The sequence below is a fragment of the Paramisgurnus dabryanus genome, chromosome 10 (genome assembly GCF_030506205.2).
Source record: "Paramisgurnus dabryanus chromosome 10, PD_genome_1.1, whole genome shotgun sequence".
Taxonomy (NCBI): Eukaryota; Metazoa; Chordata; class Actinopteri; order Cypriniformes; family Cobitidae; genus Paramisgurnus; species Paramisgurnus dabryanus.
Window position 1 is genome coordinate 10094772 of NC_133346.1, and position 24611 is coordinate 10119382.

At 37.2% G+C, this 24611-nt stretch overlaps 1 protein-coding gene across 1 annotated transcript in view; it reads right to left on the reverse strand.

Moving 5' to 3' along the window:
- Nucleotides 1–1933: 1933 nt before the first annotated feature.
- Nucleotides 1934–24611, reverse strand: part of esama (endothelial cell adhesion molecule a) — a 43793-nt gene continuing 21115 nt past the window's right edge. The window contains exons 2-7 of the mRNA XM_065259519.2: nucleotides 8506–8654; nucleotides 5876–6077; nucleotides 5638–5793; nucleotides 5190–5312; nucleotides 4501–4630; nucleotides 1934–3733 (exon numbers count right to left, since the gene is read on the reverse strand). Of these exons, the coding sequence (XP_065115591.1) occupies nucleotides 3292–3733; nucleotides 4501–4630; nucleotides 5190–5312; nucleotides 5638–5793; nucleotides 5876–6077; nucleotides 8506–8654 (1202 nt within the window). The 3' untranslated portion in view covers nucleotides 1934–3291. The remainder of the gene's footprint in view (nucleotides 3734–4500; nucleotides 4631–5189; nucleotides 5313–5637; nucleotides 5794–5875; nucleotides 6078–8505; nucleotides 8655–24611) is intronic.

The following is a 24611-nucleotide window of genomic DNA, read 5'->3' on the forward strand; positions in this document are numbered from 1 at the left end:
TAAATCTGACGTAAGAATCCAACCTGGATCCAATGTAAATCCGACATCAGAATCCAACATAGATCTAACGTAGATCCGACGTTAGAATCCAAAGTGGATCCAACGTCAAAATCTAACATACTATAGATCAGACGTCAGAATCCAACGTAGATCCGACATCAGAATCCAACGTGGATCCAACATAAATCCGACGTCAAAATCCAACGTAGATCCTACGTCAGAATCCAACGTAGATCCAACATAAATCCGACGTCAGAATCCAACGTGGATCCAACATAAATCCGACGTCAGAATCCAAGGTAAATCCGACGTCAGAATCCAACGTGGATCCAACATAAATCTGACGTAAGAATCCAAAGTGGATCCAATGTCAAAATCTAACATACTGTAGATCAGACGTCAGAATCCAACGTAGATCCGACATAAGAATCCAACGTGGATCCAACATAAATCCGACGTCAAAATCCAACGTAGATCCAACGTAAATCTGACGTCAGAATCAAACGTGGATCCAACATAAATCCGACGTCAGAATCCAACGTGGATCCAAGGTAAATCCGACGTCAGAATCCAACGTGGATCCAACATAAATCCGACGTCAGAATCCAACGTAGATCCAACGTAGATCCGACATCAGAATCCAACGTGGATCCAACGTAAATCCGACGTCAGAATCCAACCTGGATCCAATGTAAATCCGAAATCAAAATCCAACGTAGATCCGACGTCAGAATCCAAAGTGGATCCAACGTCAAAATCCAACATACTGTAGATCAGACGTCAGAATCCAACGTAGATCCGACATAAGAATCCAACGTGGATTCGACTACAGTGTTTCCCGTAGAATTTTGTAAAGTTATAGGGAAGATGATAATTTTAAAGTCTATGGACATGAAAACACTATGTTGTCAGTTTGTAGTATCCAGTTGCATATAGCCTACATTTGGATTTTGATGTCAGATCACTGTTGTGAAAAATCCAATGTTGATCTGACGTCAAAATCCAACGTTCATTTGAGGTCAAGACCCAACGCTGGCTTGACATGAAAATCCAACATTGAAATGAAGTCAAAATCCAACACTGATCTGTCCTCAAAATCCAACGTTGATCTGACGTCACAATCCAACATTGGGCAGACGTCAAACTTTAAACTTTGCTTCCACAAATGACTGATAGATGAAGCAGCATCAAGTGCGCACTTTTCAATTAGTGTTTAGTAATCTCATTTTAACCACAAAGTACACCTTCTCTTCACTCTATAATGAAACGCAAGAAATAAACAATAACTTGCGCAATTTAATTCCATGATTCTAAGAAATTAATACTTGCTGCTCTCATTTAAGCCTGAAAACCCCCAATAGATTGAAAGCTAATATTTCATAAAGAATATCCACTGACTTAAAATAGAATTATTTTGTTATTTATGTTGTCAGTTTGCAAAATCCACTCGCATACAGCCTACATTTGGATTTTGACGTCAGAAAAAAAAAACGAAAATAAAGTCATATTTTGATAATGTCATTAACGTGTTTGGAGTGATGTGAACAAACAGATCTGTAAATCAGATACCAAATTACACACCTGCCTTATTAATAAAACAATATAAGGGAGATTCTATTGTCTGTAGATATTCCACCGTTGGATTTTAACGTTGGATAAACGTTGCGTTTTGACATCAGATAAACGTTGGATTCCGTCGTCGGATCAACGTTATACCTCAGCACCTCAGCCATGATGTCTTGTGCCTGCTGGTTAAGTACAAACTTTACCTATCCACTTATCTAATTTGATCCATTTCTGTAGTTTGGAAGATGGAAGTGCCACCTTTAAGCACAGCAAACTTGTTTTGGAAGACCGGATGGGCAGGCAAACTTTAGCTGATAGCATGTGTTTTCAACCTTGACATAAAATAGGACTTAAACCACTACACAAATAAGCAAAAATGCATTTTACAGCCAGTTTCATTTAATCAAAAATATGAATACAAAGTGTTTTCATGTCCATAGACTGTAAATGTCTTATATACAGAACAGTTTGAGGTTTCCCTAGTATTCAAAAAACATTAAGATTGACATGAAGACAGACAGTATAGGCTACAGTATGAAGCATATAAGCATACAGGCAATGAAATTAATTCTGACAGATTAAAAACTGTAGAGATCTGTTATAAAACAGCCCTTATAAAAACTTGTGTTGGCTAAAGATTTGAAGTACTTGTTTGTGTTTTCAGACACGTCGTCTCGAGTAATTAGTCTGCAGATAAATGCCTTCATTTATTTGTATTTTCTTGAAAACCTGGTCTTTTAATCCATATCTCTGTCTACATACAGTTACATACAATATTTCTAGGATAATCATTTTTAGTTTTGTACATTGAGTGATATTAAGTTACCAGTGTTCAGGCCTGTATAGTCATACTATTACTAGTTGCCCAACAATGATAATTTAACAGCAAATCTTTGGTTTGTATAAATTGTATCCAGTATACCATTATTAAAAAAACATACTTGATTGTCATGAATGACAACCACTTACATGTGAAATGAAACACATAATTCTTATGTACAATAAGGTTATTGTTTACATTATCAGTACTATGAAAGTTTTACAACACTATCAGTGTATAAATAAACAACAGCCAGATTTTACACTTTTACATTAAAAGGAGAGCTACTTTATATGTCTATGAGCTATCAACATACAGTAGATTTGTTTGTAAGTACTACAGGTCAAAAACATTGCAAGGCAAATGTATAGCAATTTATAATAAAAACACTTTTTAAATGGAGCCCCACATAACCGATGCTCCTATAAATATACAGTATAATCTACTGATCACATATTAAACATATGTAAACTTAACCTACATGAGTCTAACTAATTTAAAATACAATATGCATGTGTTTTCATTAAAGGCAAGTTAGCATCATTCGTTTGTAAAAGAACACCAGAAATAACAGCGATAACTAAAAAAAATATATTTATGCATCATTCTTTACATTAAATTGTGAATAACCTTCATTTCTTATAATGAATTCAAAGTAGAGGCTTTTTGGAATACATAGAATAAAAGTTGTAAAAAATGATTGTACAAAACACTAAAATGAACGACATCTTTACATATATTTGTTTACATGTCATATTAAAAAAATAACAAAAATGACACCATACTCCACTATTTCCATACAGAGGCAATAAAAGTTTCAATTCATCCTTTTCAATGTGCTTCAGTTTCCGGAGGCCGTAAATATGGTTAACTTCAAAGGTTCAGCATAGTCCCACTGTTTGATCCTACACCAGAGACCCAGCCTGATTTTGAGCCGGCACCATAATGGGCACCCCACCCATGCGGGAGATGTTGGCAGCAGTTACGGTAGTGGGGAGTACAGGTGGACGTGGTATCTGTGGCTGGGCGGAGGCTGTCCGGGGCACCGAGGGGTGCATGAAGCCTCCGTTGGTGCTGTGGGGGCTCATGGGACCATGAGGAGGAGAAGGGTTGGTGTTGTATCCTGGCAACGTGGAATCTACTGGTGGTAGGGAGCGGTATCCAGTTGTGCTTCCTGTGGCTGTGAGGATGGAGGCTGTATCAGAAGAGGGGTAATGATGGTGGTTGTGGGTGTCCCGTGGGTGAGTGCTGGTTTGAATGGAGGAAAGGGTGCCGTTTTTAGAGATGATGTCAGATCCTGTGCCACTTTTGGCCCATGAGACACGTTTGGGGGCCTGGGCATCTTCCCTGTTGAACACACAACATCAGTTAAACACAATATTTCCCACACCTTAGTTAACTTCAAGGACCTTTCAAGGACTTTCCAGGTCCAATACCCTCAAATTCAAGGACTAAATGTGGGGCACATTTTAAGTGAGAGCAAGGTTACATTGTGTAACCTTTTAAGATATATTGTTAAAGTTCTCTTTCGAGGGAACTCGCGCTGCGTCACTGCGGTGACAATTTGGGGACGCCTCCAGGGGTAAGAGCGTCTGAATGTGTATATAAAATTCAACCAATGGTGAGGCTTTACGACAAAGACAGGGTGACGCGGGAGCCAGGAAGTACATCGCTATCTGAAATATTGCCAAAGACAGCGTTACAGGGATGCAGGAAGTATGGCAAGGGAGGCGCAGCGCCTCGTTCCCTTCTCAGGGAACAACAGTTAACCCGAGACGTTTTTTTATTTGTCAAACACAACTATGCAAAAAAGCATTTTGGTATGAATCAACATTCACATACAGAACATATAAGCATTTATAAATAACAGTTTAGCATGTGTGCTTAAAAAATCTAGAATTTTTATGCTATTATCCTACACTACACAGGGAATAATATGGATTTTTTCCAGAAAACTTCTTGCATAAAATAGATTCAAGCACTTTCAATGACCTGTATCTATGTGTGTATATTTTCAAAAACTTCCCAGGGCTGGAATTTCCCCCCGCCAGATTCACAAACTTTCAGAGATTTCAAGGACCCTTGGGATATTACTATGCTGGCAAGTGTCTTACTTGATGTCATTGGCTATATCGTCTTCTGTCTCCTTTTTTCTTGTCCACATATAGTATACGAAAACGCCTATCAGGATTAGACCTACGATACAACCCAACGTTGCACCAGCGATGACACCAGCATTGACCGCTGTAGAGAAAGAATAGGGCAGTAACATTTTTAACTTGATTTATATTAAAGCAATAAGCCCCAAGAAGCAGTGGGTTACCAGTGCATTTTATAACAGCTAAGGGGCGTTGTTTAAACCCCCTTAGCTGTTATAAAATGCACTGTAACCCCACTGCTTCGCGGGGGTTATTGCTTTTATAAAACGGTTATTTCATATGCATAACCTTAGCGGGATTTTATAAAATAAAACACAAATAATTTGTAATTATATTAGTACAAATATTACTCTTATTGATTATTAGGTGACTCAACAATATTTATTGAAATGTATCTGGATATCATCATAATTGTGCAATTGTATACAAATAAAAAATATGATTAAAGACTGTGATGTTTATTTTCATAAATCAGTACGCAGCAACAGTGGCGAAGTGATCCTTATGTAATGCGTTCTGAACCGTGGGTTTACCGGGGTATTTTATCACGGCTTAGAACGCGTTTTAACCAATCAGAATGAAGAAACAGAACTGCCCGTTTTATAATACACATTACACTATTTTGTTTACAAAACAGTACATACGTGTGATAACCTCTAGGTTGACGTAGCACGACTGTTCCCCAGCAGAGTTCGATGAAATGCACATGTATTTTCCAGACATGTTACTGCTTAGGTTGCTCAGATTCAAAGTTCCAGCTGTTTCATCTACAACACAAACATTGCAAATGTAATCAACATTTAAAACACAAAAGATCACACAAATGCAAAATTTTTTAGAAGCAAGAGATTACCAAATACATAAAGAGACATAACTTGTTAATACATTTACATTTATTTGACAGATGCTTTTACCTAAAGTTACTTTGGTGCATTCAAGGTATACATTATTTTTTTATCAGTAGGCCTTTCTAATGGTAGTTGAACCCATAACCTTTGCACTGTTAACACATTGAACTACAGAAATAATAGGACTACGGATAAAATAAATGCTGTAAACACATTTCTGTGTGAAACATTTGCAAATGCTTACTTAGGGCAGGAGAAAAGAAGACCTCTGAGGATGGGCTGGTTTTTGTCCACTTGTATTTGGGGGCTGGTTTACCAGATGCAGAGATACAGGTGAGAGTGATGTTTCCTTTAAGAACCGGACTGCCTTTAATTTGACACACGGGTACAGATGGTGGGACTGAAACCGACAAAAAAAGGTGAAATGATGTACAGCAATATTTTCAAATCATCATGGTGTAAAATCATTTATATATACTCACCCTTCACATTAAGGACAAGCTCTCTGGTATGTCCTTTCCCCCCGGGTATGATGACCTGACACATGTACCGTCCTGAATCAGACTCTTTTGTGTTGTTGATGTATAGGGACAGGTTGTTATGGAGCACTGTTTCGGTAAAACCGACTCTGCCTGCAAACTGGGGACTGATTTGACTCACCTGTCCACCAACATTTGAGATGATCTAAAGAAAGATGGGGATAATTAGAAACAAGGTATGTTTAAAGGTGCAATGTGAGACTTTTAAGATAATCTTTTGACAGAAATTATATATAATATACATAACTATATTGTCAGTGGTGTATAAAGACCTTACATAAGGAAAGTATTGTTCTTAGTGGACTGAGCTGTTGGTTGCAATTTGCAATCTCACCACTAGATGCCGCTAAAAATCTACACACAGTACCTTTAAAGGGATAGTTCGGCCAAAAATGATATTAAACCCATGATTTACTCACCCCCAAGCTGTCCGAGATGCATATGTCCATCGTTTTTTAGACAAACACATTTTCGGATATTTAAGAAAATGTTTTAGATCCCATAACATTACATTTAATCAACTGAAAGCTCTAAAACATTTTCTAAAATATCCGAAAATGTGTTTGTCTGAAAAACGATGGATATATGCTACTCGGACAGCTTGGGGGTGAGTAAATCATTTTTGGCCGAACTATCCCTTTAAGAATGATCCAGAGAGAAATCAGCTTGTATGTGCTATACTGCTTATTGCTGAAAAAATCATGAGTAAACTTATTAATTTGTTTTAGATGAGTTTTACATAAATATCTAATAATTTAGCGAAAATGTGCAAAAATACAGAGTGACCGGTTTAAATAAGCATAATGCTTTTTCTAATAATAAACAAAAAGGACTAACGCCCTTTTTAAGACACTATCAAAAATGTTAACTGATGTGAGTTAACCGTTCTTGTAAAGGCTGGGACATAATTTCTGGGATAGATTCATATCAGCTTCACGTGTGCCGAGTTAATCTCAATTGAAGAATACGAGGGTATTATAATCTGCAGATAATACATTTTCTTAGCGATTAATGCGATGCTACGTCACGTGAAATAAAACACAATTGCTGCCAAGAGTGAACATTTCAATCATGGTATTATACTAGATCTTAAGGGAAGATGGTCGGAGCTTGACCCAATTCACTTACGGTGTTTTTAATATGGTGAACTCAAAAACAGAGTGATTCTGTGATAGAAGAACTGGGAAACATATTGAACCTTTATTTTATGTATATATATATATATAATACTGAATATTGAGACAATTTTGATGCAGTCTTTGTATTTGCCTTTTTTTTTACAATAATAAACTTTTATACAACACAGAATTTCTTTCCCAATATTGATATTCGTTTACTTAGAATGACATCTACTGACACCAATAGTTATAGATTTACAATTTTAATGTTAACTGTCAAATTATTATACCGCGAAATCCTAGAAGTGCAGAGCGTACAAACTTCTGTTGCAATTGTAACTAGAGATGCACTGATATTAAATTTTCCACTGATATTAAGCACATATCAGTCTAATTTTTAGCTATCGGTTGTTTTTAAACTCATGGCTGATAGCCGATAGTGTGAAACATTGCTTTTATCGACCGATAGCGATTTTTGGCCGATATATTGGTGCATTTATAATTGTAACCCAATACAAAACAATCAGACAGCATGAGTTCTGATGCGTTTTTCTGGCCCTTTTGATTGCTAGGATATTTTGTGCCATCATCGGTTGTTTTTAAACAATTTGCCAATGTCCGATAGAGAGAAAAATGGCTTTATCTGCCGATAACGATTATAGGTGTATCCATACATTATTTTCAAAATGATAATGTAAATAAATTAAAAGCAAGTAATCTTGAAGATATATTTTAAGTGTTAAAAGAGCTTTTTTAATATAATCACAATGATATAAAAAGCACAAGCCTCATAATATGCAATATTGAAAAATAATATGCACAGATGGTGCTAAACATTTTGGCATTTGCACAATAATTCACAAATGACTACAATCCCACCCATAATACCAACCATTTTTAAATCTAATTTGAAATGACATAACCTTATCGGATTTCATTATAAATCTATGCCGAATACTCTGCACTGAGCTACATGATGACGTATGGGTTTTACTGTACTGTATGAACACATTTTCCACGTTTAAGAGATAGTTCACCCAAAATTAAAAAAAATCTGTCATCGTTTATTCACTTTCATGTTGTTACATACCTGTATAAATGTCTTTGTTCTAAGGAACACAAAGGAACATACTGTACAAATGGATAAGGAAAACTGATCAGAGGCCCCATTGACTTCCATAGTATTCTTTGATCCTACTATGGAAGTCAAAGGGGCCTCTGATCGGTTTGATTACAAACATTTCTTCAAATGTGTTTATTAGATCAAAGAAATTTATACAGGTTTGTAGCACAATACACACGCACGCACGCACACACAATATCTAAAAATATAAAACATTTGAACTAAAACCATTATTTTTTGCAAGATTTGGCAAGCTATTGCATATATTCTTCAATATCATGCAGCCCTCATTATTATCCAAACAAAAATTACTTATGGCAAATGAAACTCACCATTACTGTTTCTGTGGTGGTAGACACGTAGTTCCAGACAACAGTACTTTTCGGAATATCGTCACCCGTGTAAGATGCCTGCAGCCATACCATGCTTCCTTGGATCACTTCTACATTTGTTTGTGGCAGAATAAGTTGGGCCAGGTCACCTGAAATAAGAAAGACGAGACATTTATTAAAAGCTGACGGCTTGGACGAATGTCCTTTACAAAAACCACAGATCCAGCTGCACTCTCGAGTTCTCCAAAACACTCAGGAGTGACTTACACTCCCCCAAGTGGAGGTAAACAAGCTGTATCCAGCCATCCTGAATGTCCGTCTGTACCGCCAGCTTGGCCAGGATCGCTTCCCCTCAACCTCTTCAAAAACAGATATGAGCTAAACACCGACTCAAGAGGATCTGCATCTAAAATCCTCTTGTCTTTTAGGACTTCAGATAAAAGAAAAAAAAAGAATGACGCAACTAGCGACTGTCTTGTTTCAGGATTAGCGGTGAAAGAGAACTGCTGAGTCCTAAGGGAGTACATGTCCTAAAGTAAATGCTGTGGCCTAGACCCCATCCCCATGTGTATCTGAAACCCCATTAATCCTAAAAATGCATTTTTTTTTTTTGCATTACATTACGTTTGCGGGTTGCTTTTAGCCTGATTGAAAAGAGCTATGAATGTCATGTGACCCATGACCTCTTTAACATTATGCTTAAAATTATTCACTTAATTTACTCAATTTTTTAAGGTAAGTGGTTGCCATCAATCAATTTATTTAAGCTGCATTTAAACAAAAGTTTTGTATTTTGTTTTATTTTACTTTTTTTAATGTACCTTAAATAAATTGATTGCAACCACTTACCTTAAAAAATTAAGTAAATTCAATAAATCATTTTTTAAGTGTACATGCACAAAATACTCGGCTTATACTATTGAAGCACATTAAAATGTTTAACAAATGGAAAATCTTTAACAATGTTTTAAGTGATGGATCAAAAGGAAAAATTCAGATGCCTGGTTGTCGTCCTTCGCGATTTGATCTAAAATGAGTGTCAGACGGTACCCAATGACCTCCATAGATGAAAAAACAAATACTGGGTACCATTAGCTGTGTGCTTACCATCATTTATCAAAATATATTCTGTTGTGTTCAACAGAATAGAGAAACTCATACAGGTTTTAAACAACATGAGGCTGAGTAAATGATGACAAAATTTAATTTTTTGGATAAACTCTCTCTTCAATATTGTGCTCCAGCCTGGTTTACCTTTTTAAAAGGTACCATCACAGTGACAAAAAGGTCAAATTTGTGTGTATGACCTCCAGTATACAACGACAATAAATAATAATAATAATAATTATTATTATTATAATAATACAGAATGGCACACGTAAACACATACAAGAAGCAACTCATAGACATTCAATTACAGGTCAGTTACAGTAACATGGTTCAGTCAACGTTTCCCATTGACAATTCATGACACAAAGTATGTTAACCCAAAGTTTTCTTACATTTTCTTGGGAAATAAACACAGAAATTTAGCATAGACTGTAATACAGTCTAAGTACCAGAAGAGGGCAGCAAATAATCAACAGACACTTATTGTCTCCTAAGTAAGGGCATGACAAAAACAGTAGTAATATATATAAATGAGTAAGTCAAGAAGAAAATACATATCAAAACAGCTACATCATCTCTACATTTTACTAAAAATCTTAAAGCTTACACACGCTATTATCTTTGTGCGGAGTTTACGTTTATAATCCCAGATTTATCTGCATCTAGCAAAGCAGAGCCTCTTATCCTGAACCATTAGATGTATTAGCAAACAATCTCACATCTTCTCTCTCACTTTTTCTTTGAAGCCTCAATAAGAGATTAAACCAGTAGCTGTTGTTCAGTAGGGAACCTGTGTCAACATCATTCTCTCATTAATCAGAGCTCTTTCTTAAGTCTTTCATTTTGCCTCTCTCTCTCTCTCTCTCTCTCTCTCTCTCTCTCATGAACACAGTGTCTCTGATCCACATAAGCATCTTAGCAGAATCTAATTCTTTCTATTAAACTCTCTTATTAGCAGAAGCGACTGCGATAACAAACAGGATTGTTTTGACATGCCACAGGAGACAACGAGACATCAATGCTGTGATAAGGATGTGAGAATTTTAACTGTGTTTGTCTACTGTGAATAGCAATCGATGTGAATCTCCATTGCCACTTGATTATAGTCATTTAATTCTGAGTATCGGGATGCTGTGCTCTGAATAACTCCTCAGGGAAAGGTTTCATGCAAATGCAATCCCAGAAGCAAACATTTTATTGTATAAAGGCTGCTCTTTCGGTTTAGGAGAATTTATTTAGTTCTCAGTTGTATTTCTTCAAATATAAATGCATGCAAATAATTTTTTACATAGAGTAGGAGTGTACAACACTATAAATATGTGGATAATGGTCTAGATCAGGGGTCTCCAACCTTTTTGTGAGCAAGGGCTACCACAATGGATAAAACAATCTGGAGGGCTACCTTTTTATAGTCTACTCAAAACTTTTTTGTTTTACTTGATGATTGTACTTGATTTTATTTTATTTACATGATTTGATTTGATTTTACTTGTTGATATGTTGTAGTATTGTTTAAATGTTAACATACGTAATGGTAAATGGACTGCATTTATATAGCGCTTTTAACAGACCTATGGCCATCCAAAGCGCTTTACAATTAGCCTCACATTCACCCATTCACGCACACATTCATACCCCAACGGCGGTGTCAGCCATGCAAGGTGCCAGCCAGCTCGTCGTAAACCAATCCAAGCTAATATAAAAAATATGTAATAAATAAATATTACAGCTGAGACTATTAGGGATGCACCGAATCCAGGATTCGAATTCGGCCGAATACTGGGCTTTTTGATGGGGTTCGGGTTCAGCCGAATCAATTTTTTTTCCACCGAACCCTAGGCTTGCACAATGCTGGTCGAAATCACGCGGTCGTTGATTACACACAATCGGCTGCTGACGTGAAGATAAGCTTTTTATTTTCGGTGAGCCTTAGGGCCGGTTCACATTTCGCAGACGCACCTGGAAAAAACGAGTGCATCGCACTGCTTCGCTTTCATTATGGTAATTGTCAAAATAGTTTTTCCCACTTGTCATCCTGGCATAATGTTGCCTATCCTTTTTTACAGTTAAAATCAAATAAAATGAAAAATTTTTACCGTTTTAATGGAATAAGGATGCGAGTAGGATTCGGTATTTGGATTCGACTCTTAAACAGTGGATTCGGTATTCGGCCGAACCCAAAAAAATCTGGATCCCTCGAGACGATTAACAGTGCTTTTGCGGGCACCTCACAGATTCTGTGCAGGCCATGTTGGAGATCCATGGTCTAGATAATTTGATTCGAAAATCTTAAACTTCATGCTAAATCTCTGAGTTGAGATTGCATATACCATTATGTAAAGCTTGCAGACGACATTCGGACATGACTGTCTGAGTTCGCCCCCTAGTGGCAGTTGTTACATATGCATATACGACAAAAGACAGAGACTTTTTCTGCAGTCTGCATTTGCTCTGAATTTAATATTGAGATATATATGACAAATATAAAAGATGGTATTTTCATTCCTACTTGTTTTTCATAAGTATGTGTGTGTTACTGACAGCAAAACCAAAGAGGACAGAACAGGTTAACGTAAGAGTCTATTTCCAGATGTGTCACGATCACATGAGAGTATCTTTTAATGAGGAAGAATTATTTTAGCTTCTTAATGATAAGACATTTCACCACTATTTGAATACCATCAGTCTAATGAGCCTGCAAATGATTCTTCACATTATAGACTATCACATTTGTGCTCACAAATGTTTCGCGAATGCAAATGTGTTTTTGTTATTCCTTTTATTCGATCCCGAAGGTTTCAAGGACAGGTTCAAAACAGATTCTTGTTCATGAAACAACAATGAAAAGCAAATATATTAGATGTTCTTTGGAGAACCAAACCTTATTATTTCTGAACTGTGCCCTTGGATTTGCTGAAATCTTTATAATGAACAAGCACTGCCCTTCATGATTTTGAACCAAGAGAAAGTGAAGGAAAGCAGCGGACTCCTCTCATATACAGCATGATGTCACAGCCATACTGAATTTCACTATTAAATCTGCTCTCATCTAAATAATATATGTTAGAGAATGGAATGAAGATGAAGCGATCATACGTCTGTCATATATACATCTTCAACACAGCTGCAGATGAGATCATCATCTACCAAAACGTCTGAGATATTTAATGTGCTGCTTAATATAAAAGACAAAAATGGTTTTGTCCTCTTCACTATCTTATCTCGTAACTTGACTGCACTTTATGTGACCTATTATAGCTTTTATAATTAAAACTTTCTGTGCAAAACATCTGCTTAACAGTAACTAAACCTAAAGTTGTTGCTGATTCAAAATCAAATTAAAATGTCTCATTCAGAAAGCATCTCTGTATAAATCCCATTATCAAAAGTGCTGAGCTGACACAAAACAGCAAATTTAATAACTGTATTTTGCACATCCAAAGTAGAAAATTAGGTTTCATGTATCCCTAATGGGTCACTGGTAAACTCGGATGAAAATTCGAGTCCTTCCCATTTATGTTACTTTTCCATATTATATCCTTAATGTTTCAAATATTAAACACCAGCTTTAAGTTAACAAAGATCAAATTGACATTATTAACATTTAGGTGTAAGAAAAATATCAGATATTTAGCTAGGCAAAAACGTATCGACCCACCCCCTCCCCAAAGCAATATCGATATTTTTAAAATAAAATTCATGTAAGATCCATGGCAATTGTTTTTCGTTTGTAGTTTACATCCCGACCTCTAGATAGCATTCTTTTATCTCTGAACTTAATCAGTGACAGGAAGTACTCGCGTATGGGTGCGCCACAAATGTTTTTGCTAAGGTTTGTTTATTATGGTGGTGTGTTCTCTGACAGTTTTCTTAAAATGATATCCTATTATAATCCCAGAATAGGAAGCACCACAATGTACCATGGCGCTTTACAGTATCGCAACGCATCACATGTACCGTGTGATTCTAGCCAATACACAGCCCTACTTTTATTAATAATAAACACAGTACTTTATCAAGACACTTAAACAAGAATGCTTGTGACTTGCACAAATGAGTAAGACAGGCAGAGATGTTGATGATTTTAATTGCAGGAAGAGCAGAAATTATTCGATTTATTCTCTGGAGGTTCAGTAAAAAACCCTTTAATTCCTGACAGCCTGCGTGGATGTGAAGTATTAGGTGGGGTGCAACACTTCCTGTCCGACCTATGTTTGCTCTGTGAAGTTATGTTAAAACATTTAGGACAAGGAAACACCCAATAATTACAGATGCTCTGACGAGTCAACTGAATCTTATCTTGACTTAATCAGATGGACCGCAGAACTGATAGTCCCGTCACACTCCACTGCAGATCTGAGAGATTTACTAATGTAATTTTTCATGTTACTGATGTCTATGACAATTTCTAAACGCTTGTGTAATAAACCCTTGTGATGTGGTAGGGGCAATTTGTGTGTCTTTAAGGAAAAGGGTCTTCAACCACCCCCTAGGGGTTTCGGCAGTACTGCAAGGGGTCTGGCAATTATTGTTTAAATAGTGAATTAAATGCATTAAAGGGGGGGTGCATGATCTTTGAAAGACAATGTTGAAATTTTAAATCACCTAAACAAACACACCCCTACCCCATTAGAATCTGGACCTTCTTTTGACAGACCCGCCCCCCACATACGCAACCCAGGAAATGATATTGGTTAGTAGACACGCCCCTTACTGCTGATTGGCTACATTTGTGTTTTGGTACTCAGCCCGACTCCCTTTTCCAAAGTGTTTTTCAAAAATCATGCACCCCGCCTTTAAAATAAATATTAAGTCAACATTAACCAAATGTTACAGAAAGAAGCTACAGTTTAGCTAAAAGAGCAATTGTTCATTTTTACCTAAAGGATTATTAGGAACAACATACTAATACTGTGCTTGACCCCCTTCAGAACTGCCTTAATTCATTGTGGCACTGATTCAACAAGGTGCTGAAAGTATTCTTTAGAAATGTTGGCCCATATTGATAGGATAGTATCTAGTAGTTGATGGAGATTTGTGGGATGCACATCCAGGGCACGAAGCTCTCGTTCCACCACATCCCAAAGATGCTCTATTAGGTTGAGATCTGGGGACTGTGGGGGCCATTTTAGTACAGTGAACTCATTGTCATGTTCAAGAAACCAATTTGAAATGATTCGAGATTTGTGACATGGTGCAAGTAGCTATCAGAGGATGGGTACATGGTGGTCATAAAGGAATGGACATGGTTAAAAACAATGCTCAGGTAGGCCGTAGCATTTAAACAATGCCCAAATGGCACTTAGGGGCCTAAAGTGTGCCAAGAAAACATCCCCCACACCATTGCATTAATGAAAAATTGAACAGGTGTTCCTAATAATCCTTTAGGTGAGTGTATATTGCTTCACACATTCTTAAAAATAAAGGTGCTTAAAAGGTTCTTTCTATGCAACAGGGGACCCCTAATCAAGTATCTTTATCGACCAAAAGGTGAAAAGGATTCTTGCTGAATTTGAAAAGTTGATAATATGATAAAACGCAGCGGTTTGACACACCTACTGCAAGAATGAACAAAGTGCATTACTCATCTGATACGGAAATATCTATTCCTGATTCCTGCAGTCCATTCTCATCATTCTGATCTTCCTCTTTTTATCTCTTTTGCAACTGCTATCCCCCCTCCATTTCTCATTAATTACAGACACAACACTCGTGACAGTGAATAGAGAACATCGGTTCTATCAAACTGTGACTCTCTGTTTGGTTCATTTGAGAAATATTTATAAGTCATTAGTTTAATTTTAGGGGTGAGATAGTGTTATCCAAAACATTGCTGTGTGTACATGTGTGTGTGTGTCTGTGTGACCATGAAGAGGGTTGATAAGCACCTCTCCGATCGGCTTTAGTGGAGCTGAGCAGCTCAATGTTAATTGAAGCGGTAATGAGAGAGAAATCTGATTTAGAATAACATCACAGTCCTGTGGATTGTGCAAAGAGTATAAAAGTTAACTCGAGAAAGTCTGTATCCACATTAAAACAACGGAGCAAACTGCTTGTACACGGTTCGTTTTTGCAGTAGCTGGAAAAACATGAAAAAAATTTGCTTTAAATAAGATACAAATATGCTGTACAGTCGAATCCGCTTAGATTTTTGGTCGGAAATATGTTGTTTTACTTTAGCAAGTGTCAAGAGACTGGATGTGTGTCACAAAATCTCAAGGTCACATTCATAAAATTCATAAAAACATGCTTCTCATTTTAATATTACATATCTAGTCATAATGGTAGTACTTGTTTTTTGTATAGGCGTTATGGTGCAATCATGTAATTTTAATTATTTAATAAAAAACGACTATATTAAACTGTAAAAAGTTGGGAAATTAGTTTTTGGGCATTTAAAATTACATGATTTCACCATAAAGCATGTACAAAAATTTTGTGTTAATTCAACTTGAAAAATATATTTATTTGAGACTAGATAAACTTAAATTTCTTAATTTTCTTCAATTTCTTGTTTTTGTGTATTAACTTTGTGTTGATCCTGTTTTTTCATTCATTTTAGAAAAGCTGCACTTTAAGTTATGCTGTTGCATTGTGATGAAGAAAATCTACAACACTACAGTAACATATATGGACAACTTCCACAGCAAGCTGTAAATGAAGGCAGAATTTTTAGTCCTGGAGTGATTTCCTGTTTCCTGTTTCCTTCTTCCTGTTTCCTGTGCATTGTGTTAAAACAGGCAGACAGGAAACAGAGCTGGGCCAGATAAGACAAAGCTTGTGACACACAACAAGATTAGTAATGTAGGATGCAAGGTCACACAAACAAAAACACACACCTGCACGTTCTATATCTAACTTCCTGAAAGAAGTAACATCAGAGAAGTGTCTCTCCTTGGATTTTTTCATTACAGTAACGTTCCAAGATCCAATCTGTTCAACCAAAATGCCTTTAAGGAAAGTCATTGCACTCTGCTGCCATACTGTATTTGCAATGCCTCCAAGGCAGCTATTTAAGTCATAGCCTACAATTCCCATTTACTTGGGTGGGGGAAGATGAATATCTTTAAAAATGCTTGCTAAGGTCAAAGTAAAACAACATATTACCGACTAAAAATCAAAGCTGATTTGAGAAAGTTGGTATCTTATTAAAACACATTTTTCCATGTTGTCCAGCTACTAAGTGATTGACATGGACAGTAGTGGCCAAAAGTGTTGTCCAACTTTGAACAATTTACATCTTTGCTGTTTATTTTATATTCAAATATATTTTGTTACATTTTCTTATCAAAGGGACACTCATTTTCTAGCTCCGCTAGAGTTAAACATCAGATTTTTACCGTTTTGGAATCCATACAGCCAATCTACGGGTCTGGTGGTACTACTTTAAGCATAGTTTAGCATAATCCATTGAATCTGATTAGACAATTAACATCGCGCTCAAAAATGACCAAAGAGTTTTGATATTTTTCCTATTTAAATCTTGACTCTTTTGTAATTACCTCGTGTACTAAGATCGACGGAAAATTAAAAGTGGCAATTTTCTAGTTCATATGGCTAGGAACTATACTCTCATTCTGGCGTAATAATCAAGGATTTTGCTGCTGTAACATGGCTGCAGGAGACGCAATGATATTACGCAACAGCCGAAAATAGTCCCCTGCTATTGAAAGTTACCAAGGGGAATATTTTCAGGCACTGCGTAATATCATTCCCCTGCTGCAGCCATGGTACGGCAGCAAAGTCCTTGATTACTTTGACATTTCTGTCAGTCTTAGTACACAATGTAACTACAGAAGAGTCAAGTTTTAAATAGGAAAAATATCAAAACTCTTTGTTCATTTTTGAGCACGATGCTAATGGTCTAATCAGATTAAATGGATTATGCTAAGCTATGCTAAAAGTGGTAGCGCCAGATCCAGAGATCGGCTGAATGGATTCAAAAACGATAAAAATCAAATGTTTAATTCTAGGGGAGCTAGAAAATGGGCCTATTTTCAAAAAAGTGGAGTGTCCCTTTAAAGATGCATTATACATTTGGTATGCATGTTGCATTTGTGTGTTTGTAGTATAAACTGAAGCTCAGCTTTAAGAAGAATTTAAGGAGGCTTGTGCAAAGTTTATGGAGACAATGACTACAAAATAGTACCACAAAAGAGGATCAACAAATAAAACTGTAGACAACGTATGCTTTTTACATATAAGCTTTTTGTTTTTATTTGCACTTTTTTGTATATTTGATTAAGATTCCCTATTATGCTATGGTTTGCTTTTTGGCAAATTATTTTGTCCAATAAATACCTTACAAGTTTAGCCTTTTGTTCATTTCGTACCACACCCCTCATATTTTGATGGTTAATCTAATCTGAGCTGACATTAAAAACAAATATTGTACAAATTTTCCCCTTATAAAATTAGCACTTTTTGGCCACTGCTGTACATCAAATAACACAGACTGACAACTGGCTGTCTTTATTAGAAGGCGGGACTTCCTTGGCGAGAGCGGCCATATTGACCTTTGCATTTTTTTCCATTTCTAGTAACAGAACTACAATCGTATTTATATCTATAGTCTTTAATTCAACCTACTGACTGACAGCTGGGAGGCAAATCAGTACAATATAAAGCGGTGACAGATGATGCAATCTGTCCGAGAGACAATGGATTAACGTGATGAATTTTGCCAGGATTACTCTTTGGAGCCGCACAATGTGATCATCTTTGACACACAAACCTCATGCCTTAATTCTGATTCGATGCAGGAGGCTATCACCCGTGTTTAAGGCTAAATTAATCAAGCCCCTGCATGACTCTGGGTATCACCATAAGTGATATAATCCTAGTACTGACAGGTAAAATGCGTTGTCCCAGAATTCACCCATATCTGTGTTATTATTGAAACTACACATTTTGTGGTAATTTTAACACAACTTGTGTTATATTTTAACACAAAATCAACACAAAATGACACATGTGTTAAAATTACATATAATGGGCCCTATCTTGCACCCAGCGCAATTGACTTTGTCAGTGACGCAGGTATCATTCGTATTTTGCACCGGCCCACAGCAGGTTTTTCGCTCCACAGTCGCACATCGGCAAACTAGGGAATGAACTTGCGCTCCCTGGGTGGTTCAGCGCAAAAAAGGAGGCGTGTTGCGGCGCAAACCATCCCTGATGCTATTTTGCAGTTTCAAAAAACAATTGCGCCACTGACCAGAAAAAAAATAGTCAGTGGCGCGTTGCGCAATGTTCATTATGCTATTTTAAGGGTGCATGCTTGACCATAATGTACAGCGTGCACAACGCGCACACACTTTGCTTATCTAATCTACACAGATGCAACAGTTATTTTTGCAAATCATAAATTGTTACAATAAAAAATATTAACACATGAGATAATGGAAATCATTGTGGTGAGCATTGTGGTGATAGTTTTTATTTATTTTGTGTGGCTGCGTTAAAAAATTCTCATGCAAATAACGATTAAAATATTTTCATAAGTTTGTTGTGTGGCTGTATTACGTTTATTTTATGTAAATAATAATTAAAATGTTTTCATAAGAAACCTTAAGTGTACTTTGGGGTTGGACTGCTTGCATTTCTTGGCTTTCAGCGGTGAACTGACATCATTGTAGCGCTTGCGGCGCAACGTCCTGGGGATGCCAGCTGATGAGACAATTGTGGCTATTTTCTCCCACGCCTGTTTAACCGACGCTGATTTGGGCGGGTTTCTCCCATCCCCATACAAAACAACTTCTCTGTCTTTGACTGCTCTTACAAGAACGTCGGTCTCCTCGGCTGTGAACCGCTCCTGGCGTGCGCCTGGTAAATCCGTCATAATAATAGCAACCCGCCATGGAACTTGCGCCCTTGCGTTTAAAGGGAATGTTGGATAGCGTTCTGATTGGTTTATTTGACGTTACGCCCAAACCACACCTATGAATAATGAACCTACTTCAGACCAACCCCTTATTGATTTGCGCCTGGCGCAAGAGTTATTTCTCCCGCCGGGAAAATAGCAACAGGGCCAAAGATCCGCCCACAAAGTCACTTGCGCTTTGCGCTTCGCACTTGCATTTCAGATCATTAAAATAGAGCCCGTTGTGTTAAAAGCTTAACGCACAAAGATGTGTAAAAAATTAACACATCCTTTCTAAGAGTGCATAAGTCGTTTTGGAAATGCAAACGCGTAAATTATCTGCATAGGGGTTGTATATACAAAACAACTAGACAAAGTTTCTGTGTGTTCCTTAAGTCTAGTGTCACAGTGTGACAAAGTATGAAGTCTGCAGGCAAAAGCTGCCTGCATGCGTAAAGTTAAGAGCAATTAATGCATTTGATAACAAAGCCACATACTGTGGATCTAAATGCCCAAAAACTCATTACCCAACTGTGAAGGCAATGTTCTGTAATTACAATAGAGCTCTAGCCCACTAAATCATATGGAGAAAGAGTGCAGATAAATCAACAAGCCTTATCTATATACGCACTGAGCTAGTGTGACTCCTTTTGTCAGAAAAGAGAGATATGGAAAAGCACAGCTTCATTCAGATTCCTGCAGCTCGCTCTCGGATGGAAGCTCTTTATCGGTCGAGAAACCGTATAGACACTTTACGTGTTGGACTTTTAGCCACAGCTGAAGATAAAGGTCCCCTAGTAGGCTGGCTATTAATCTTAATTTGACATGAGAACCGATAAAATAAGTATTTGTTTAGCTGAATAAATAATAACCCAGTCTGAGGAGAAATTGTGTACCCATATATAGTTCATAATGCCAGTGAATACCACCAATATGCCCATGCACTATGTCATACTTTGAAAAATGTCCATATATACAGGAAAATGTCACTTTCGAGCCAAAAATAGAGCAGTGGAGCTTAACTAGCAATAGAATTAGCAACGCCCCATGACAGGCCTAGTATCATACGGGATGGATTACATTTCATTCTCAGAAGATTTTCTGTTCCCACATGCTGTCACATCAGTTTAGAAACGCTGTCACAAAAATTAATACAGCCTGGATCTGCCACCTCTATTTCAATGTTAAACCTTTCTTAAAAACACACAAGGCTTTACTAACCATTGAGAAAAGCTCATGATGGTGGGAAGGTCATGAAGACCCCTAATGTTGAGATTTGGGCGTGATGGGAAAAGCAGGGGGTGACATTGAGATTGGTGGCAGTAAATCATTTCTGTTTTGTGTCTGATTTGCTTTTAAGGGGGCTCATTAACAATGTTCCCTCTAAGCTGCGCGCGTGCGCGGCCGCGCAGGCCAGCCAAAGTGGCCGCGCAATAGATTTGTCAGACCGCGCACATTTTTCAGACCGCACATAAACATTGATGCATTTGCTGTTGTAAAAGAATTAAGAGAGAGAGAAGGCGAGTGTTCTAGAAGGAGAAGAAACTTTCAACCAATCGCTGATCTTGCTACGGTGACAGACACTTTTATGAGCCAATGGTAGCAGCGCATTCAGTTCACACAGGTGACGCTGCCAGCACGCACGAGCACAGAGTGAGAGCGAGCCAGATGAGCAGCTGCACGCGTCGATCTCAAGAAACTAAAATATTTATTAAGAGGAAAAAGTTCAGATTCAAAACAGTGATTTAAAACAAATTATTGGATTCCTGAAGTGATGCAATAACTTGGAAAAGCTGTCGCTAGAGTGAGGAGAGAGCAAAATAGAGAATTAGAACGGAGGCAGATGCAGAATCACAGAGCATCAAAACACTGCGAATGAACTTCTTCTTTTAAATAAGAAGTTAAAATGTATGCTTTGGTGAGTTATATTCTAAATATTAACTTGACATTGTGGCATAAGTGTTGCAAATTTGGCAGCAAACTATGAGTTTTATTAGTTTGTTTACATTGGCCGTTGGTATATAACGAACGAGCTGAAGCTATTTACATTTGAAAGTTAACGGTCAAGTAACGTAAATGTGATTAAAAAATAAAATGTTAAGTGTCAATATGTTCAATAAGTGTTGAAACCCTGAGTTAGGTTGTTATTTGAAATGTTTACATGATGCTTATTGATAAATCTGTTGAACTGAAGATTAATTACTGTTCTGCCTTGTGTTTTTACAAGGCTGGGTTTTTTTGTGAGAATTTCGAACATCTGTAAAGTTCTCCTGCTCCATCTTGGACACGCGAGACAATTAAGTATATACTGAAGGTGTATACAAAAAGGCGAGACAACCAGAGCTGTGCTTTGAATTCATCAGAACTGGTAGGAGGATATTTTTCCTTTTTGTTTCGGACAACTACTAGGACGTGAATTCGCTGAAACTTCATTTTCCGTATTTTCTTGGATTTTCTTTAAAGGACACTGACTTTGAACTGAACTATTTGAACTATTTAAAGGAACAAACGGTCCTTTGAACCGAATCAATTGATTCATGAATTCAACCCAACAGAGTCATTTAAGTGAATCATGAATTTGGATTACAAACAAAATGAAACAGTGTTACACTTTTACAAGTATTTTATTTATTTATTTATTTGCACTGTAGTATATGAGAACTGATTTTCAGCTTGAGGTGAACGGTTCAATCTGCTAAACCCAGGTACCTGGTAAATTCAAAGAGAGTGTTAATTACATGTATTGGGATTTATACACAGGCCCACATTGAACATTATACGCGTGTATACACTAAACCCCGTTACACGCTACACTGTCATCTCTTTGAATCTCCTATGGTTAACGCAGGCTCGTGTTCATTTTCGGCAGGTCCTGTGGTTGCGAATTCCTCACAGTACTGAAATGTGTGCTCAGAAAAAAAATAATTTGCTCAGTGCTGAAAAAAATTAGAGGGAACATTGCTCATTAACCCAACAAACATCAAAACAGACAGAAGCCAAAAGGAAGCAGATCCTGTGGCACGTCTTGTCGTACAGAAGCACGCATGCACATCCTGGCGCAGGTCAGGTTTCCTTCTGCTGAGGTCGCGCATGTGATCAAACTTCACACTGTGTATATGAAAACATATCTTTAGTGTGAATGCTGGTTTCTGTGACCGACACGTCAGTGAGGAGAAAAAAACTGCCAATGGGCACAGAGCAAAAAATGAAGAAAAAAAAAGAGTTATGAAAACATGGTGTCTGAGAACTGTGAAGAGCTGTTTATGGAAAAATACCAGTTTAGTAACCATCAGCATCCTTTGAAAATTTTCTACAGGAACTGTTTAGGCTACTGATAAAGTCCCAGGTGATGAAAAATAACGCTCATGTGTTATGCTTTTAGGAAGAGTAATACAATTAATAAAACACACAAGGGTGAATATCTGTGCAACATGATCTCACAAAAATTTGTGGTATATTGATGGAATATTTTGCTCATTTATCCGTGTCATTGTCACGGATCTCCGCATTTTTCCGTGTCTGTAACACAGACTTTCTTTTGCGTGTCAGTTTCACGTATTGGTTACTCAATTGTTTTTCCTATTTTTAAACCATTTTCGAATGAGTTTGTGGTTAGATTTGGGGTTTGGATGTCACTTTAACTATTGACTTTGTACTATTTTTTCCAGAGTTTTAAACAATTGTCGCCTGACGATGATGTCATTTTATGTTACAGAAAATCGTTCTGACCCCAAACCCATGCGAAAATGGTAAGAAAATAGGAAAAACAATTGAGTAACCAATACGTGAAACTGACACAGGAAAGAAAGTCCGTGGTAGAGACACGGAAAAATTCGGAGATCCGTGACGATGACACGGATAAATAAGCAAAATATTCTGTGACTATAACACGGAAATTCGTAAGATCAGGTTTATCTGTGACATATTGTCCTACAAGTGACCTACTTGTATGCTTACTGTGAAAAATCAAATATGTATATACGTTTATTTATACACACACAAGAGACTAAACTTGAAACAGCAGGGAGAATCACTTCAATATTGGATCACAAATACACCTGATGTGTTGAAAACTAACCATTACAGATGATGTCATTTAGGGCTAACTGTAATGATGTCATTGCTATTTCAAGTGATTGACAGGTGGGTTCAATCTGCTCATGGGTTTATCATCATCCAGACACCGGCGACAACAACCCAGATAAAGCTTAACAACTAGGCTTGATGTTTGTAATGCGTAATGCATCTCATTAAAGACCTGCTGATCTAGGATCAGATTTATGATGATTTGGTGTTAGTGTTTGCATTATGGTACCTGTGTCATAATCCTTTCACTTGTAAAAAAATAAAAAAATAATATGATCCTGGGGGATGGAATCAAGGCCAAGGGAAGCTATACATTTTCTCTTTACATATCAAGAGCTACACTGTAGGTTTCAAATATGATTTCATAAAAGCAAATTCAAAGCAAGTGTAAAACCAAATCCATTGTTGACTTCAAATCGGTTTTCAAAATAGTTCCTGACATTGACTGAAATCTGTGCTGCCTGGCACTAGTAAAGTGATCTTAAAATATTGTGGGTGGTAAATCAATAGTAATAGACGTCTCAAGCACAGATAAATCTATTTCTTTTTTGGTTTAAATATACACAGATAAAATTTATTTCAAATTCTTAGAGTCTGCAAATCCACATAAGGGAATCTCCTCAGGCAAGCTCAGCAGAAACAGGCTGGTTGCACACCAGTGTGACTTTTGCTGCACGAATTTGAAAGAAAGGTTATTTGCACTTGAGCGTGTAGTCTGACCTTGAGCAGCTGAAATGAGAAAGGGCTACACACACATACACAGGTCCACTAGGACCGGTCTAAGCATTTATCAATCTCCCACTGAGAATGAAAGCTAAGAGAGGATGGATTTGTGTATTACACCCTGCTGAATGCACAGAAATGAAACCAAATAAGCTGTGTGGTTGCACTAACATGTCACATCTGCTCTTTTACACAGGGTTTACAGTTCTGAAAGAGATCTGAATCCCCTTATAGAGGGACTGCATGAAATTGTGTTTGTACCCTAGGCCAACTATCATGTTGTGCACTAAACATGCACTAAACAATATGCACATCATTTAGACTA